Here is a 19,246-nt window from a genome sequence, read left to right on the forward strand (position 1 = left end):
TTTAAGGTGTAGAGACAGCTGCTGTGTTCTGGATTTTTCAATTTTTTTGAGGGATGTTTGGAAGTCTATGTATTTCCCCCTTAGGACTGCCTTTGCTGTATTCCATAGGTTTGGGATCAAACTGTCTTCATTCTCATTGGTTTTCATGAATTGTTTCAGTTCTTCTTTGATCTCCTGGTTGATCCAAGCATTCTTAAACAAGGTGACTTTTAGCTTTCAGGTGTTTGAGTTCCTTCAGAACTTTTCCTTGTGATTTAGCCCCAGTTTCAAAGCATTGTGATCTGAGAATGTGCAGGGAATAATCTCAGTCTTTTAGTATTTGTTGAGTCCTGATTTGTGACCCAGTATGTGGTCTATTCTGGAGAAGGTTCTGTGTGCACTTGAGAAGAATGAGTATTCTGTTGTTTTAGGCTGGAATGTTCTGTATATATCTATGAGGTCCATCTGGTCCAGTGTGTCATTCAATGCTCTTGTTTCTTTATTGATTTTCTGCTTCAATGACCTGTCTATTTCTGAGAGAGGCATGTTAAGATCTCCAAAGATTAGTGTATTCATATCAATATGACTCTTTATCTTGATTAACAGTTTTCTTATGTAATTGGCTGCTCCCATATTGGGGGAACAGATATTTACAATTGTTAGATCATCTTGGTGGATAGTCCCTTTAAGAATGATGTCGTGTCCTTCTGTATCTCTGACTACAGTCTTTAGCTTAAAATCTAATTTGTCTGATATGAGAATTGCTACCCCAGCCTTCTTTTGAGGCCCATTGACATAAAAGATGCTTCTCCATCTCTTCACTTTCAGTCTGCGTGTATCTTTAGGTTCAAAATGGGTCTCTTGTGGACAACATATGGGTGGGTCCTGTCGTTTTATCCAGTCTGCAACCCTGTGCCAATTTATGGGCCCATTTAGGCCATTCACATTGAGAATGATTATTGATAGATACGTTTTTATTGACATCGTGTTACCTTTGAAGTCTTTCTTTTTGTATATTGTCTCTATATCTCTGTTCAATGCTATTCTTGGGCTTTTTCCTCCTTTAAAGAAGCCCCCTTAATATTTCCTGCAGTATTGGCTTGGTGGTTGCATAGTCTTTTAAGCCTTGCCGGTCCTGGAAACTCTTTATCTCTCCATCCATTTTGAATGTCAGTCTTACTGGATCAAGTATTCTTGGCTGCAGGTTCTTCTCATTCAGTGCCCTGAATATATCTTGCCAGCCCTTTCTGGCTTGCCAGGTCTCTGTGGACAGGTCTGACGTTATTCTGATGGGCTTTCCTCTGTACATAAGGATCTTCTTTGTCCTAGCTGCTTTCAAGAGGTTCTGCCTACAATTATAATTCTTCATTCTTACTATTAGGTCATCTTGAGGATTTTTGTGAATCTGTAATCTTGGGGGAAACCTTTCGGCCTCTAGTACATGAACGCTGGTTCCATTCATGAGATTCGGAAAATTTTCATGAAGAAGTTGTTCCACTATATCTTCTAGACTTCTTTCTTTCTCCTCCCCTTCAGGATTCCAATAATTCTGACGTTGGAATGTTTCGTGGCATCATTTATTTCCCTGATTCTGTTTTCGCAGCTTCTAAGCTGTTTGTCCCTGGCTTCATCCTGATCCTTTCTCTCTATCTGTTTGTCCTCCAGATCACCAATTCTATCTTCTGTCTCAGTTACTCTAGCGTTGAGAGAATTTAGATTAGATTAGATTAGAACTCATTGAGAGCATTGTGAAGCTCATCCCTGGTAGCTTTCAGCTCTTCACTAATATTGAAAACATGATCTCTGGTCGTTTTCAGTTTGGCCCTAATCAATTCCATTTGGTCACCCATGGCTTTCTCCAACCTAGCTATTGCTTGGATAATTGTTAGCCTGAATTCTCTTTCCAACATATTGTCTATGTTGATCGCCATTAACCCTGTTGCAGAAGGTCCATCCTCTGTATTTTTCTTCTGTTGGGCATTCCTCCTCCTAGCCATTTTGGTGAGAGATGGCTGAATGGGTGTAGCTGGATGTGTTGACTGTGGTGCAGTCAAGGTGCACCCTGGAACGCTTCTGAGCCATCAGGGTTCCCCACCCAAATGAGAGGAAAAAGAAAAGGAAAAGAAAAAAAGAGAGAGGGAGAGAGACCGGAAGGAAACTTGAGATAAAAGAGAAGGTTCAGCCCAAATGGGTCCCAAGGTAAGATTTATAAAGTATACAAACATAAACAGACAAACAAAAAGACTGATACAAGTATATGACAAGAGAAAAAAATAATATATATATTTGCATATATATATGCAAATTAAGGAAGAACCTTGTCAAAAATAACCCCGAGTGTAAGATTTATATACTATCAGGACAAACACAAAAACACAGAAATACTGGTGGAAGAAAAAGATGGGAGAGTGGTTATAAGTTCTCAGTGTGGGTGAGGAAGGTTGTTTTGATTCTTCCTGGATGTATCTTGATATCTTTGTTAAAGGACTCAACTTTCCTAAGATAAAGGGGGGATTAGGAATTGGTTTACCTATAGGGGTGGCATTGATTGGGGAAAGGGGATTACCTTGAAGTTTAACTCTATATGAATATTAGAAAATAAGAATTAAAAAAAGGAATAGAGTATTATGCCTCCATCAGAAAGGATGAATACCCAACTTTTGTAGCAACATGGACGGGACTGGAAGAGATTATGCTGAGTGAAATAAGTCAAGCAGAGAGAGTCAATTATCATATGGTTTCACTTATTTGTGGAGCATAACAAATAGCATGGAGGACATGGGGACTTAGAGTGGAGAAGGGAGTTGGGGGAAATTGGAAGGGGAGGTGAACCATGAGAGACTATGGACTCTGAAAAACAATCTGAGGGTTTTGAAGGGACGGGGGGTGGGAGGTTGGGGTACCAGGTGGTGGGTATTATAGAGGGCACGGATTGCATGGAGCACGGGGTGTGGTGCAAAAATAATGAATACTGTTATGCTGGAAATAAAAAAAAAATTAATTAAAAAAAAAAGGAATAAACTAGACTAAACTAAACTTAAATTTTAAAAAAAGAAATTTAAAAAATAGAAATGCAAAAGGAAAACACAGGTGTATGTATCAAAAAGTTCAGGTTAGAAGGTTATTATGGAATTTGATGTACTGGACATCTCACTGTGACGGTAAATAGGTTAAAAATTACGGATTGCATGGAGCACTGGGTGTGGTGAAAAAATAATGAATACTGTTTTTCTGAAAATAAATAAATTGAAAAAATTAAAAAATAAAAAAATTATCTATATAATAATAAAAAATTATCTATATTAAAAAAATGAGCCAGAATAGTGGGAACTAATTAATCATAAAAATTGTCCTATGAAGTAGTGGTGGTTGTTCTCTTGTCCTCTTTTTTTTTTTTTTTTTTCCTTTCCTAGTTGGTTTTCTGGGGGAGGGGCCTGCCACGTGGATTTTCAGTCAATGATGTTCTCTGAGTTAAGTCCTCCCACCCCACTCAAGGGGTTGGGCTCTGAGGAAACTGGTTTTTTCAGGCTTTTGTTCTCTGGAGGTTTTTATATTCGTTCACTTTTGTTTTCCTCTCTCGCCTTGACCGCTTTTGATGTTTTTTGTAGGTTTAGAGAAAAGAAAACTGCACCCTGACCTCCCTCTCAGAGAGAAGCCTCAGTCTGACTGCAGAGCCCAAATAAATCCCCCCTTGGCTGCTGGCAGAGCAGGTTCCCAGTCGCGGTCCCTGGGGATGCAGGATCTTTTGCTTGTACCCAAAACCACAGCAGCGGCAGCTGTCTGGGCAGCTCCAGACTTCCAGAGAAGTTCCAAGCAGTGATCGCACACTGAGATTTTCCTGCTGGCCCAGGCTGGGAGTGCCTGGTCTTCCTGTTCCAAGAGCACCGGGCTGGTGCCTGTGTGCACCTCTCTCAGGGGAGGGCGCAGGGCATGACTTGAACTCTGATGGCATGGCAGGGTACTCGCATGGGGACTGCAAAAAGGTTGTGCTTCTGTTGGCTGGCGAGGCTCCCAGCCTCTCACGGGAGCCGGGTGCCAGGCAATCTCAGGAGCGCTGGTGGTTCAGGGACCAAGACCTGGTTTCTCTGCCGCACTCTCTCTGGCTCTTCGACAGGGGTGGCTGTCCTGAGTCTGGGGAGTTAAGCCCTGACCCTAACACCCCGATTCCCTCAATTTCCCCCCAGTGATCCTTTGCTCTTTTTGAGTGCTTTCTACCAGACTCCCAAGTTAATGCTGGTCCCCAGGCACAGGGCACTCTCGTATTGGGACATTACTTTCCAATGGGTCGCCTCTGGTGGCTTCCTCCCCCTTTTGTTTATCTTCTGATATCAGTCCGACTTTCCCACTCTGCTTTACCTGCCCACTGGCATCTTCTGCTCCAGTAGAGATCCAGACGTGTATAATTCTGATTTCAGGCTGATTTCGTGAGTGATCAGAGTTCTTTGGAAGGTAATCAGCTCACTTTAGGGTACAGGTTGAAAGGGCGCCTCCTCCTACTTCCCCGCCATCTTGTCTCGAGGAAGGTTGTTTTTATTCTTCCTGGATGTATCTTGATATCTTTTCTAAATGACTCAACTTTCCTAAGATAAAGGGGGATTAAATATTGGTTTACCTATAGGGGTAGTATTGATTGAGGAAAGGGGATTACTTTGAAGCTTAACTCTATATGAATATTAGAAAATAAAAATAAAAAGGAATAAACTAGACTAAACTAAACCAAAATTAAAAAAAATTCAAAAAATAGAAATCCAAAAGAAAAACACAGGTGTATGTATCAAAGATCAGGTTAGAAGGTTATTATGGAATATGATGTACTGGACATCTCACTGTGATGGTAAATAGGTTACAAAATTATCTATAAAAAAAAAAAATGAACCAGAATAGTGGGAACAAGTTAAAAATAAAAGTTGTCCTATGAAGTAGTGGTGGTTGTTCTCTTGTAGTCCTTTTTTTTTCCTTTCTTGGTTGGTTTTCTGGGGGAGGGGCCTGCCACGTGGGTTTTCAGTCAATGATGTTCCCTGAGTTAATTCCCCCCACCTCCCTCAAAGGGGTGGGCTCTGAGGAAACTGGTTTTTTTCAGGCTTTTGTTCTCTGGTGGTTTTTATGTTTGTTCACTTTTTTTTCTCTCACCTTGACCGCTTTTTTTTTTTTAATTTAATTAATTTATTATTTTTAGCATAACAGTATTCATTATTTTTGCACCACACCCAGTGCTCCATGCAACCCGTGCCCTCTCTAATACCCACCACCTGGCTCTCCCAACCTCCCATCCCCCTACCCCTTCAAAACCCTCAGGTTGTTTTTCAGAGTCCATAGTCTCTCATGATTCACCTCCCCTTCCAATTTCCCTCAACTCCCTTCTCCTCTCCATCTCCCCTTGTCCTCCATGCTATTTGCTATGCTCCACAAATAAGTGAAACCATATGATCATTGACTCTCTCTGCTTGACTTATTTCACTCAGCATAATCTCTTCCAAGTGGGTAGGAGAAGAATAAATGAAACAAGATGGGATTGGGAGGGAGACAAACCATAAGCGACTCTTAATCTCACAAAACAAACCGAGGGTTGCTGGGGGGAGGGGGTTTGGGAGAAGGGGGTGGGATTATGGACACTGGGGAGGGTATGTGCTTTGGTGAATGCTGTGAAGTGTGTAAACCTGGTGATTCACAGACCTGTACCCCTGGGGATAAAAACATATGTTTATAAAAAATAAAAAATTAATAAAAAAAAATAAAATAAAATAAAACAAAAAAACAACAACAACAACAAAAAAAAAAACCTTGACCGCTTTTGATGGTTTTGTAGTTTTAGAGGAAAAGAAACTGCACCCTGACCTCCCTCTCAGAGAGAAGCCTCAGTCTGCCTGCAGAGCCCAAATAAGTTCCCCCTTGGCCTCTGGCAGAGCAGTTCCCAAGACGCGGTTCCTGGGGGTGCAGGATCTTTTGCTTATACCCAAAACCATGGCAGCAGAGGCTGTCTGGGAAGCTCCAGACCACCAGAGAGGTTCCAAGCAGTGATCGCACACTGAGATTTTCCCGCTGGCCCGGGCTGGGAGTGCCTGGCCTTTCTGGGTCTAAGAGCGCCCAGCTTGTGTGCACCTCTTTCAGGGGAGGCTGTGGGTCGCACACGTGTTTCAAGCTCTGAGAACCAGGCACAGATCCAAAAGCACCAGGCTGGGCTTTCGCACATCTCTTTCAGGGGAGAGTTTGGGGCACGCGTCTTAGGCTCTGAAACAATGGCGCGAGTCAAAGAGCACTGGCTGGGCCTTTGTGTACCTCTCTCAAGGGAGGATGAGGGGTGCACGCATCTCAGGCTCTATAGCAGGGCTTGCGCGTTCTGTCCTCTGGTGAGGCTCCCAGCCCCTCACAGGAGCCGGACCCCACACCTTCTCGGGCGCGCTGGCAGCTTAGGGACCAAGACCTGGTTTCTCCGCTGCACTCTCTCTGGCTCAGTGCCAGGGGAGGCTGTCCTGGGACTGGGGACTTAAGCCCCTGTCCCTAGCCACCCTGATTCCCACAATCCGCAATTCCCCCGCCCCACCGCGATCCTTTGCTTTTTTGAAGTGCTTTCAACCATTCTCCAAGTTAATGCTGGTCCCCAGACACAGTGCACTCTTGCTCATATTAGGGGTTTTACTTTCCAACCAGTCGCCTCTGGTGGCTCCCTCCCCCTTTTGTATATCTTCTGATATCAGTTCGCCATTCCCACTCCACTTTACCTGCCCACTGGCATCTTCTGCCCCTGTAGAGATCCAGACGTGTATAATTCTGATTTCAGGCTGATTTCATGGGTGATTGGAATTCTTTGGTAGGTAATCAGCTCACTTTAGGGTACAGGTTGAAAAGGTGCCTTCTCCTACTTCCCCGCCATCCTGTCCGCCCTCCCCGCCTCAGTTTTTTTTTTTTTTTAATACAGTTACATGATATAAACTTCAAGAACAGGGTAATCATGGAAGCTAACTTCAAGTATGAGAACAAGTGCCTAGAATAAAAAGAATCAGATTATTACAAATGTCTTCTGTTCTTCCTGATTTAGTTATTATATCAGTTAGCAATTGCTGCATACAAAGCATCCTAAAATAACATGGTACAATATAATGTCTTTATTATTGAAGGGAATTCTAGGGTAGGGCATTGTCTTGATCTCTGCAGGGCTTTGCATAAGTTCTTACTCAGCTGCAAATCTCTACGTGTGTTTCTAAGGCTCATACCTGAGGTGTGTGGCTGTAGTGTTCTTCTGTCTTGAACCAAATTATATCATTTTATTCGTTTTATATATATATAGACTAATCTTATACTTACAAAAAAAATTGAGTCTATCAATTTTGAAATGCCATAATTTACTTCCAGTATTGTTTTTATTCATTGTTTTTGCACCACACCCAGTGCTCCATGCAATCCGTGCCCTCCATATTACCAACCACCTGGATCTCCCAACCTCCCACTCCCCGCCCCTTCAAAACCCTCAGGTTGTTTTTCAGACTCCATAGTCTCTCATGCTTCATCTCCCCCTCCAATTTCCCTCAACTCCCTTCTCCTCTCCATCTCCCCATATCTTCCGTGTTATTTGTTATGCTCCACAAATAAGTGAAACCATATGATAATTGACTCTCTCTGCTTGACTTATTTCACTCAGCATACTCTCTTCCAGTCCCATCCATGTTGCTACAATAGTTGGGTATTCATCCTTTCTGATAGAGGCATAATACTCCATAGTGTATACGGACCACATCTTCCTTATCCATTCGTCAGTTGAAGGGCATCTTGGTTGCTTCCAGTATTTTAATACCCACATATGAACTTTTGTCTTTTCACAGGTGGAAGAAAGTATCCCACCCCGTTAGGTGTGACTCAGCTAACTGTGCTCCAGATGACTCTGAGTCATGCACATGACTAAAATAGAATCTAAAATCTAAAAATAGAATTTTTAAATTCTATTGCCAATTGCATTACCAATGCAATAAACTGTACATATATAAATTGTATAATTTAAGTAATTTAAAGAGTCATTAAAAATCATGGGTACAGCGGCATCACGTTACCTGATTTCAAGCGCTACTACTAAGCTGTGATCACCAAGACAGCAGGGTACTGGCATAAAAACAGACACAGAGACCAGTGAAACAGAGTAGAGAGACCAAATATGGACCCTCAACTCTATGGTCAAATAATCTTCGCCCAAACAGGAAAAAATATGCAGTGGAAAAAAGACAGTCTCTTCAATAAATGGTGCTGGGAAAACTGGACAGCTATATGTAGAAGAACGAAACTTGACCATTCTCTTACACTATACACAAAGATAAACTCAAAATGGATAAAAGCCCTCAATGTGAGACATTAGAGAACCCAAGTATTGGAGCCAGGAAGCAAGTTATGGTCAGTGAGTGCAGAAAGGGACTCTCAGCTCAGATCTCTATAAACTAGAAGCCAGGCCAGTTGATAATCTCTCTTCTCCTTGGCAGCCTGAAAAGTCTGGAGCCCGTATCCAGGCAAAAACTCTCAGACTGGTAACATCCCAGAAATTGTTTTAGAGTGGTGCTCATACATTATCCATGAGCTTCAGGTGCCCTCATGAGGCCACTCAGTTTTAAAATCACAAAAGGTAGCGACAGATCCTGGGCAATAACTGTGGTGCTGTGGGCACACACCATGGGCAGCTGTGGTTTTCACTGGCACAAGCAGAAGGGGAAACTCTTTGTCCTGAAGGGTTTATTAAAGGATAAACTGAGAATTTTCTGCTGGGGGATGGAGGTTTGACTGTAGCCATTTTGCTCTGATCTTCTGAAGAGGAGCAGAAAGCTCCCAGGGAACAAAGGTCACACAGAAAATGGATTTCCACTGAATACAACCCCCTGACAGATACTGGGGCAACTCCTCATAGGCAAGGTTACCTGAGAAACTGCATGGCAGGCCCCTCCTCTAGATGACAAGCTGGAAGAACAGGTGGACAACAACCCTATGGATCTCATAAGACTGTAAATTCCCAATGCCAGGGGAAAATTATATATTGAGCTCCATGTGAGGCCTTGCAACCTGTTTATTTTTCAGATAAAATTTTCCTTTCCTTTTTCTTTTTTCTTTTTCTTATGTTTTTTTCCTTGTTTATTTTTCTTTTTACTTTCACATTTTAACTAGATATTTAGAATACCAATTTATATTTCATGGTAGCTTTTTAACTTGTATTTTTCACACCTATATTTTTATAGATATATGGTTTACTGTAGTCTTTTTTCCCTATTCATTTTACCTTTATATATATACAAGTTTTACTTTTCTTATACTTTGGGGACACAGTGTTCTCTAACACAGAGACCAAAGAACAATCAGGAACAACTGAAACACCTTATTTTATCCACACTGAGAGATTATAGCTCTATGTCTGCCCCCTTTATAATAATAATTTAATTTATAATAAAATAATTTGATTTAATAATTATTTAAGTATTATTCTTGTGTTTCATTTTGGCTTTGTTTTTTCAGTGGTGGCTTCAGACCACTCTGAAATTTCTCAGGGTGCATCTTGCCTGGACCATTCCTCAACAGAATGACAAGTAGAAGGAACTCTCAACAAAGAAAAGAAACACAGCCAATGTCTCCCACAGAATTAGATATGGATATAAGCAAGATGTCAGAGATAGAATTCAGGATAACAATCATATAGTCAATAGGTAGGCTTGAAAAAAGCATTACTGACAATATAGGATTCCTAAGAGCAGAAATGAGACCAAATTAGGCTGAACTTTAAAATTCTCTGAATGAAATGCAGTCTAAACTGGATCCTCTAACAGCCAGGGTAAATGAGGCAGACAAGAAAATCAATGAACTAGAAGATAAGCTGATAGTAAGGAATCTGAGGAGAGAGGTATAAGCAGGTAGTAGCCCATGAAAATAGACTGGAGAGATCAACAATGTCATGAACATTCCAAAGTCAGAATTATTGGGATCCCTGAGGAGGTGGAGAGAGAGAGAGGACTAGAAGGTATATTTGAGTAAATCATAGTTGAGAACTACCTAATCTGGAGAAGAAAACAAACATTCATGTCCAAGAGGCAGACAGGTCCTCTCCCAAAATCAATAAAAATAGATCAACACCATGACATACAATAGCGAAGCTTGAAAATCTTACATCCAAAGAATCTAACCAGAGAATAGGTAACAAGAGGTGGTTCCTTACATATGGAGGGAGGAACATCAGAATAACTTCAGACCTGTCCACAAAAACCTGGAAAGCCTGAAAGGGCTGGCAAGACATACTCAGGGCACTAAATGAGAATAACATGCAGCCAAGAATACTTTACCCAGCAAAGCTGTCATTCAGAATGGATAGAGAGATGAAGAGCTTCCAGGACTGGCAGAAACTGAAAAGAATATGTGATCACCAAGCCATCCTTGCAAGAAATATTAAGGGGGATTATATAAAAGGAGAAAGACCCCAAGAGTGATATAGAACAGAAATTTGCAGAGATAATCTATAGAAACAGGAACTGTACAGATAATATGATGGCACTAAATACATATCTTCCAGTACTTACTGTCAGTGTGAACAGCCTAAATGCTCTCATGAAATAGCACAGAGTCAAAGATTTGATACAAAGACAGGATCCATCATCTGCTGTCTATAAGAGACTCATTTTTAACCTAAAGGCACCTCTAAATTGAAAATGAGGAGATGGGAAACCATTTATTATGCTAATGGACATCATTGCCATAGTCTCCAAACTGTGGAAAGAGCCAAGATGTCCTTCAACAGATGAAAAGATAAAGAAGATGTGCTCTGTATGTAAAATGTAATCTTACACAGCCATCAGAAAGGATGAATACCCAACTTTTCTATCAGTGGGACTGGAGATCATGCTGAGTGGGATAAGTCAAGCAGAGAAAGTCAATTATCATATGGTTTTACTTACTTGTGGAGTATAAGGAATAACATGGAGGACATTAGGAGAAGGACGGGAAAAGTGAATTGGGGGTAATAGGAGGGGAAGATGAGGCATGAGAGATTGTGGCCTCTGAGAAACAAACTGAGAGTTTTGGAGGGGGTGGGGAGATGGGTGAGCTGGGTGGTGGGTACTGAGGGCAGGTATTGCATGGAGCCCTGGGTGTGGTGCATAAACAATGAATCTTGGAATAGTGAAAAAAAAAATGTCCCTAAAAAGAAGAAGAAGGTAGAGTAGCAATTAGACAAATTAGAGTTTAAACCAAAGACGATAGAAGAGATGCAGAGGGAAACTATATCATGCTTAAAGTGTCTAATCAACAAGAAGATCTAACAATTGTAAATATCTATGCCACCAACATGGGAGCAACAAATTATATACACCAACTAATAACCAAACTAAAGAGACATATTGATAATACTATTTTAATAGTAGGAGACCTCAACACTCCACTCTCAGCAATAGACAGATCATCTAAGCAGAAGATTTAAAAAAAAAAAAAAAGCAAAAGCATTGAAAGACACATGGGACCAGAAGGACTTCACAGATATATACAAAATATTGCATCCTAAAACAACAGAATACTCATTATTCTCACATGCGCATGGAACTTTCTCCAGAATAGACTACATACTGGGTCGCAAATCAAGTCTCAACTAATACCAAAAGATTCAGATTATTCCCTGCGTATTTTTAGATCACAATGCTTTGAAACTGGAACTCAACCACAAGAAGAATTTGGAAGGAATTGAAATACTTGGAAGTTAAAGAGCATCCTGCTAAAGAATGATTGAGTCAACAGGAAATTAAAGAACTTAAACAATTCATAGAAACTAATGAGAATGAGGAGGAGAAAAGAAAACAGAGGAGTAGGGGACTCTATTTCAACCAATCCCCTGAACTGAGCTGTATATCTACTAGATATCTACTAGATATCTACTAGACCATTCTGGACACCCATGAAATCAGCCTGAGGTGTAAGAAGATATATCTGGATCTCTACAAACAGAATATCTCCCACGGTTTGTCTCAAGGTATGAAGCAGGGAGCCATGATTCTGCAAGCAGATATTGGAAGATAAACAGAAGGGGGAAGGAGATTTCAGGATCTTGCACCAGAGTGCAAAACCTCTCACACTGGGGACCAGGCACAGATTTTCAGACAGGTAACAGCCAGGAAAGTATTTTAGGGAAGCCCCTCAGACTGAAACCTGGAAGTTTGGGATTGTACAAGGAGGTGCTTGCAGTTTTAGAACCACAAAGGGCAGAAACGTCCTGACCTAGGAGAGAGGGCTGGGAGTGAGACCATTGTCACTACATTTTTTGTATGTTTGCGAAGTCCCATATCAAAAATACTTTTTAAGTGGAACACATGGGCCTAATTTTAACAAGGAATCACTTTTCTTACCTAAATGCTAGAGGTCTCAAAGACATAACCACATTGACATTTATGCAAGAAACCCTCTATACCAGTTAATAGGACTGAATATCTCAAAACTGACTTAAGACTTTTCTTCTACTTAAGATAGGGTTTCAACACAAAATGCACTTATCCAAAAAGCTAAGTGAAAGAATTGAGAGGCTTAAATAAGTTTCTTCAAAGAAAATTTTGTGGGAGAAATGTCTTTGTTATGTTCTTATTGCTACTATCACCAGTTACCACACTGAGCATTTAAAAGAAAGAGATTTATACTCTTCCAGTACTGGAGGTCAATGCTGAATATGAGTCTCATTGGGCTAAAATCAAGATATCTCTGCAGGACACAAAGAGCATGAATTCCTGCTTAGTTATCTGACTCTGTGTCACCCTTTATTCTCCACAAAAATGCATGCCCTTCCAAACTCCACTTGGTACCTGAAAAGTATCTTCATTAGATTCACTTCTAAATTTTTTAAATTATTTATTTATTTATTTATTTGAGAGAGAAAGAGGAAAAGTCAGGGGTGTGGGTGGGACAGGGGCAAAGGGATAGAGAATCTACACAGACTCACCACTGTGTGTGGAGCCCAAGGTGGGGCTTGATCTGAAGACCTTGACTGAGATCATGACCTGAGGTGAAACCAAGAGTCAGATGTTCAACTGACTGAGATACCCAGAGGCCCGTAGAGTCACTTTTTAACAATTATCTGAAATAAACTTGAACAACAGAATGATCATGAATGTTGCTGCATAGCAAGTCACCCTGAAAGCAAATGGATTGTTATAATGTCTTTAGTATCAAGTGGAATTATGTGGTGATGAGTTGTGCTAATCTCTGTTGATCTCAAGAATCTTAGTGAGTTGTGTTTCAACTGGAGGAGCTATGCTGATATCTTCCAGGCATTCTAATATAATTGGGGTTTGGCTAGCTAGTTGTGGCTGGTCCATAGTGGCCTTGGCTTGGACAAGAGGGCTTTACTCCACATGTCCCCAAATGTCCTCACTTCCTCTGGCAACCCACCTGAATTTATTCACTTTTTGGAGGCAGAGATCCAAGACAGAGCAGCTTAAATATACCAAGGCTCTAAGGTCCACTGTGACTCCCATCATACTCTGCTGGTCACAGCAAATAAAAAATCCTAATCCAGCCCAGATCAAAGGTAGAGGAATGGTCTCCACCACCTCATGGAAGGTGCTGTCCACATTGCCAAAGACATGGCTACAGAGGAAGACAGGGATTTGGGACCATCTCTGAAAAGAGTATACCACTGGTGTAAATTTCAGTTTGAAAGGAACACTGCATCAAAAACTAATGATGAATTTTATGGTGACTAACATAACACAATAAAAAAAATGAAAGATTCCATTTCCACTTCCACCTTCAGCAGTGAAATGATCTCTGAGAAGACAGCAAAACTGAATTATGTGTTTACTGGGCAGTTATGGAAATTTACTTCAGAAGGTCAGGCTTTCATCCAAAAGTAAATATTTCCTCCCACCCCCTCATATAGATCATCATTCCTAGTCTAAGATCAAAGAAATAAAGGTTTTGCTTTCCAGATACCTCAGAGAGACCAGGGACCTCATATTTAACTCACTGATTGATAGAGCTAAGAATTCTTGTATTACTGATGCTGTCTTAATGGCATCCTTATATTGGTACTGTTTTCCTATTGATTGAGCTTCCCATTGACATATTCATAATGGTTTTCATTCTGGTACTTTTTTATGGGGAGGGTTCTGCTGGAAGGAAGTGACATTTGAGATGTAAGGAGGAAGAGAGACATAGGAATATTTTTTCTTCATTTTTCCAGCTCTATTTTTTTTATGTAAATTCAATTAGCCAACATATAGTACATCATTAGTTGCAGATGTAGAGTTCAATAATACATCAATTGCATATAACACCCAGTGCTCATCACATCATGTGCCCTCCTTAATGCCCATCACCCAATTATCCCATCTCCCCACCCCTCCTTTTTCCACTTTAATTGAAATATAATTGACATATAAAATTCTGAAAGTTAAAGCATACAACTTGGTGAAAATATATATATATATATATATATATATATATACATGTGTGTATATATATATATATATACACATTGTGAAATGATCACCAGGATACATTAGTGAACACATCTATCACTTCACAGAGTTATCATTTCTTTTTGTTGTACACTGAGTGAAATAAGTCAAGCAGAGAGAGTCAATTATCATATGGTTTCACTTATTTGTGGAGCATAACAAATAACATGGAGGACATGGGGAGATGGAGAGGAGAGGGGAGCTAAGGGAAATTGGAAGGGGAGATGAACCATGAGAGACTATGGACTCTGAAAAGCAACCTGAGGGTTTTGAAGGAGAAGGGGGTGGGAGGTTGGGGGAACCAGGTGGTGGGTATTGGGGAGGGCACGTATTGCATGGAGCACTGGGTGTGGTGCAAAGCAATAAATACTGTTATGCTGAAAATAAATTTTTTTAAAAAGAATATAGTTAATAATACCATATTATACCATATTATTATATTATATTAATCATAATTAATATAATAATTAAATAATTAATCATATTAATTAATTTTATATTAATTAATATAATGATTAAATAGTTGATTATATTATTATGATGTATTAATACTATATTATTATACCATACTAAAATATTGCTATCAGTAGATTTAAGGGATTCCCATCACACACAGAACATGGTAATTACTTGAGGGAATAATGTGCTAAAAAGTTTGATTGTAATAATCATCTCAATATGTATATGTATATCAAACAATCATGTTCTTTGTATTAAATATATACAATATTTAACAATGTATTTAATAGTGCAAGATGAAAATTACAGGTATTGTGGTTTATTTACTTTTATTTTTTAGAAAGGGAGGGGTGAGGGCAGAGGAAGAGATACAGAAAGAATATTAAGCAGGCTCCACACCCATGATGGACCCCAAAGCAGGGTTCAATCCCAACACACTGAAAACATGACCTGACTGAAATAGAGTTGGATGCCTAACCAACTAAATCACGCAGGCAACCTGAAAATTAGAGTTTTAAAAATAAGATCATCAAGAGAAGACTTATTGGGCACCTGGCTGGATCAGCCAGTTAATCTTCCCCTCCTGATTATGGCTTAGGTCATGATCTCACCATCATGTGACTGAACCCCAGGGTGGCACTGCACTCTGCTGGGAGGCTGCTTGAGATTCTTTGCCTTTACCTCTCTTTCTGCCCCTCCCCACACTTGCAAGAGTTTGGTATAAATAAATAAAATCATTTTAAAAAGACAGATGACTTATATTCCCAAAAAAAAGAAATAAGAATAAGAATAAGAACATTTACAATGTGCTCTGTCCACAACATTCAAGTATACAACACAATAAAGTTAACCATAATGACCATGCTGTACATTGCCTTCCCAGAATTCATTCATCTTATAACTAAAGGTTTGTGGGCTTTCACCAACATCTTTTCATTACCTCAACCCCAGCCACAGGCAAACATCAACCTACTCTCTGTTTCTATGAGTTCGGATTTTTGTATTTCACATATAAGTGAGATCATACAGTATCGGTCTTTCTCTGTCTGATTATTTCACTTAGCATAATGCCCTCGAGGTGGGGGGGCATCCATGTTATAGCAAAGGAAAAGATGTCTTCCCTTTTTATTGCTGAATTCCACTGTATAAATATGCCATCGTCATTAATTCATCTGTTGGTGAATACTCAGCTGTTTCCATGTATTGATTCTTGTAAATAATGTTTCAATGAATTTAAGGATATAGATATCTGAGATATCCACAAATAAGTGGGAACCAAACCACATACTCATCAACAGCTGGTGAGTGAAAGAAGAAAACAAGAAAGGAATTTTAAAAATCTTTAATTAAATGAAAATGGAAACATGGCCTATCAAAATTTATGGGATGTTGTAAAAGCAACTCTAAGAGGGAATTTCATAACTATAAATGTCTACATTAAGAAAAATAAAGGAGCCTAAGTGAATAACCTAACTGTTCAAATAATTCAAAGACCTAGAAAAAGAAGAAAAAACTAAGTCCCGAGCCACAGATGAAAGAAGAAACAAATATCACAGCATACAGAAATGATATATAAACCAGAAAACCAATAGAAAGATTGACAAAGTTAGGAGATAGTTTTTGGAAAGCTAAGCAAAATTGACAAACCATTTGTTAGAGTAAGAAAAGGGGGGAGGGATAAGATGCAAATAAATAAAATCAGCAGCAAAACATCAAAAGATAAGTAAAGAATTTAATGATAGAGTAAAAACACTTATTCATTCACTCACACTATAACATTTGTAACAACATTTTTACAGAGGGAGATATTAAGTTTATGGCAATGGAAAGAGTAATATTTGCAGGTAGCACTGGATATTTTCATATATAACAGCAAAATTATCCAATTAAATAATATAAAATCTACAGCTATGTTCTTCACTTCAACCAATAAAACTCTTTAAACATGGACACCAAATATCCCACACTTCAATGAATGGATGTACATCATCATAAACACAATTTCCACAAAGCAATATGGTGTGATTGAAAATTTTGCTTAATCCAGTTTCAGGTCTTCCCTGATACTAAGCCCGTATTAAGTCTCTTGGCTTATGCAAATTTGTCTTTCACTTGGATTTTGTGTTTCATAAGCAAATTTTGCTTTCCTATTCTGTGGCAGGGATACTGTGGATGCTGAGCTGATATGAGAACATGATCATAATGAGGATCATAAAACCCCATGACTACAAAACAAACTGGTGGTTAAAGTCTATATTATAAGAAAAAGTATTTAAGCTAGTTATATGGAAAAGAATGCAGACACAGAGTGAAAAACGGTGATCTCAGAATTTCCTCTATAATAAATTTATAAGAATAGCCTCATTTGAGGGGCCCCTGAGTGGCTCAGATGGCTAAGCATCTGCCTTTGACTCAGGTCATGATCCCAGGATCCTGGGATAGAGCCCCACATCAGGCTCCCTGCTCGGTGGGGAGTCTGCTTCTCCCTCTCCCACTCCCCTTGCTTGTATTCCCTCTCTTGCTGTCTCTCCCTCTCTCTCTGTGTGTGTCAAATAAATTTTTTTTTGTTTTTTTTCATTTATTTATTTTCAGCATAACAGTATCATTATTTTTTCACCACACCCAGTATTTTTTAAAAATCTTTTTAAAAAAAAGAATAACCTCATTTGCAAAACATAATTTATTCCATAAAACTAGTACAGCCCATAATTCTGTGAGATAAGTGGAAATCTCCAAATTATTTCTGATAGGAGGTTGGAAATAACTTGGAAATTAAGAAAACAAAAAAGAAAAAAATATTGGCTATCAAAAGGAGCAGAGGGGTGCCTGGGTGGCTTAGTGGGTTGGGCCTCTACCTTTGGCTCAACTCATGATCTCGGGGTCCTGGGATCTAGTCCCACATCAGGCTCTCTGCTTGGCAGGGAGCCTGCTTCCCCCCTCTCTCTCTGCCTGCCTCTCTGCCTACCTGTAATCTCTCTATGTGCATCAAATAAATAAATAAAATCTTTTTTAAAAAGGAACAGAAAGTTTAATGAAACAGTTGAACTTAAGAAAACATGACTCTCCAGGGCACAAATACAGGGATTGAGTTCTTATTTCATGATCCTATCAAAGATTAACAATTTCTGTCTGTTAGGAATTAGCCTTCAATAACAGGTACTTTTTGGGGAAAAAAATGGCACTTTCATGGCTTCCTTCTGAAAAATACATTTAGAGCCCCCTTTATGTCTCTGTTCCTCAAACTGTAGATGAAGGGATTCAGCATGGGTGTGACCACTGTGTACATCACTGAGGCCATTGCACTTGAGTGGGAGCTCTGGGGAGCAGAAGAGCTAAGGTACACTCCTAGGCCTGTACAGTAAAATAAGGAGACAACGGAGAGGTGAGATGCACAGGTGGAAAATGCTTTGTACTTCCCCTGAGTTGTTGAGATCCCACATATGGAGGAAACTATCTTAGAGTATGAGTAAAGGACCCCAGCCAGGGGAGCAGCAACCAGCAGCACAGTTGCAAAATACATCACCATGTCATTAAGAAAGGTATCAGAACAAGCAAGTTGGATCATCTGATTGAGTTCACAGAAAAAGTGGGGGATTTCTACCTCTGTACTGAAGGACAGCCTCAACACCATTAGGGTTTGTAACAGTGAATGCAGAACACTCATGATCCAGGACACTAAAACCAATAGTCCACAGAACCGGGGGTTCATGGTGACCATGTAATGTAGGGGGTGACAGATGGCCACAAAGCGGTCGTAAGCCATCACAGTCAGGAGGAAGTTGTCCAAACCGATAAAAAGTATGAAAAAGTACATCTGTATGATACAACTTTCATAAGTTATGACCTTTTTCTGCGTTTGTATATTCACCAGCATCTTAGGGACAGTGGTGGAGGTGAAACAGATGTCTACAAGGGACAGATTGGCCAGGAAGAAGTACATGGGGGTGTAGAGGTGGGAGTCTGAGCTGACAGCCAGGATGATGAGCAGGTTCCCAAGAATGATGACCAGGTACATGGATAGAAACAGACCAAAGAGGAAGGGTTGCAGTTCTTGTTCCTCTGAAAATCCCAGAAGAAGAAATTCTGAAATTTGTGTATCATTCTCCAGCTTCATGTCACTGGTGTGACTACAAAAACAAAAAAGAAAGAGCATGACAAAATCATGCACTACTAACCTGGCAAGTGCATTATTTTTTATATTCTTCACTCAAACAATTAATGTTTACATTTATATGGCACATAATAAAAACGCTAAAAACTAGGAACAGAAGGAAACACTCTCAACATAAAGCCATTCATTGAAACCCACAGTAAACATGGTTGTCACTGGGGACAGAGGGAACATTTTTCCTCTATGATCA

At 39.8% G+C, this 19,246-nt stretch overlaps 1 protein-coding gene across 1 annotated transcript; it reads right to left on the reverse strand.

Moving 5' to 3' along the window:
* Nucleotides 1-18,069: 18,069 nt before the first annotated feature.
* Nucleotides 18,070-18,999, reverse strand: LOC116600351 (olfactory receptor-like protein OLF4). The gene has a single exon (XM_032360527.1). The coding sequence runs from the start codon at nt 18,997-18,999 to the stop codon at nt 18,070-18,072; it is 930 nt and encodes a 309-aa protein (XP_032216418.1).
* Nucleotides 19,000-19,246: the final 247 nt, after the last annotated feature.

The sequence above is a fragment of the Mustela erminea genome, chromosome 1 (genome assembly GCF_009829155.1).
Source record: "Mustela erminea isolate mMusErm1 chromosome 1, mMusErm1.Pri, whole genome shotgun sequence".
In the NCBI taxonomy this organism is placed as follows: Eukaryota; Metazoa; Chordata; class Mammalia; order Carnivora; family Mustelidae; genus Mustela; species Mustela erminea.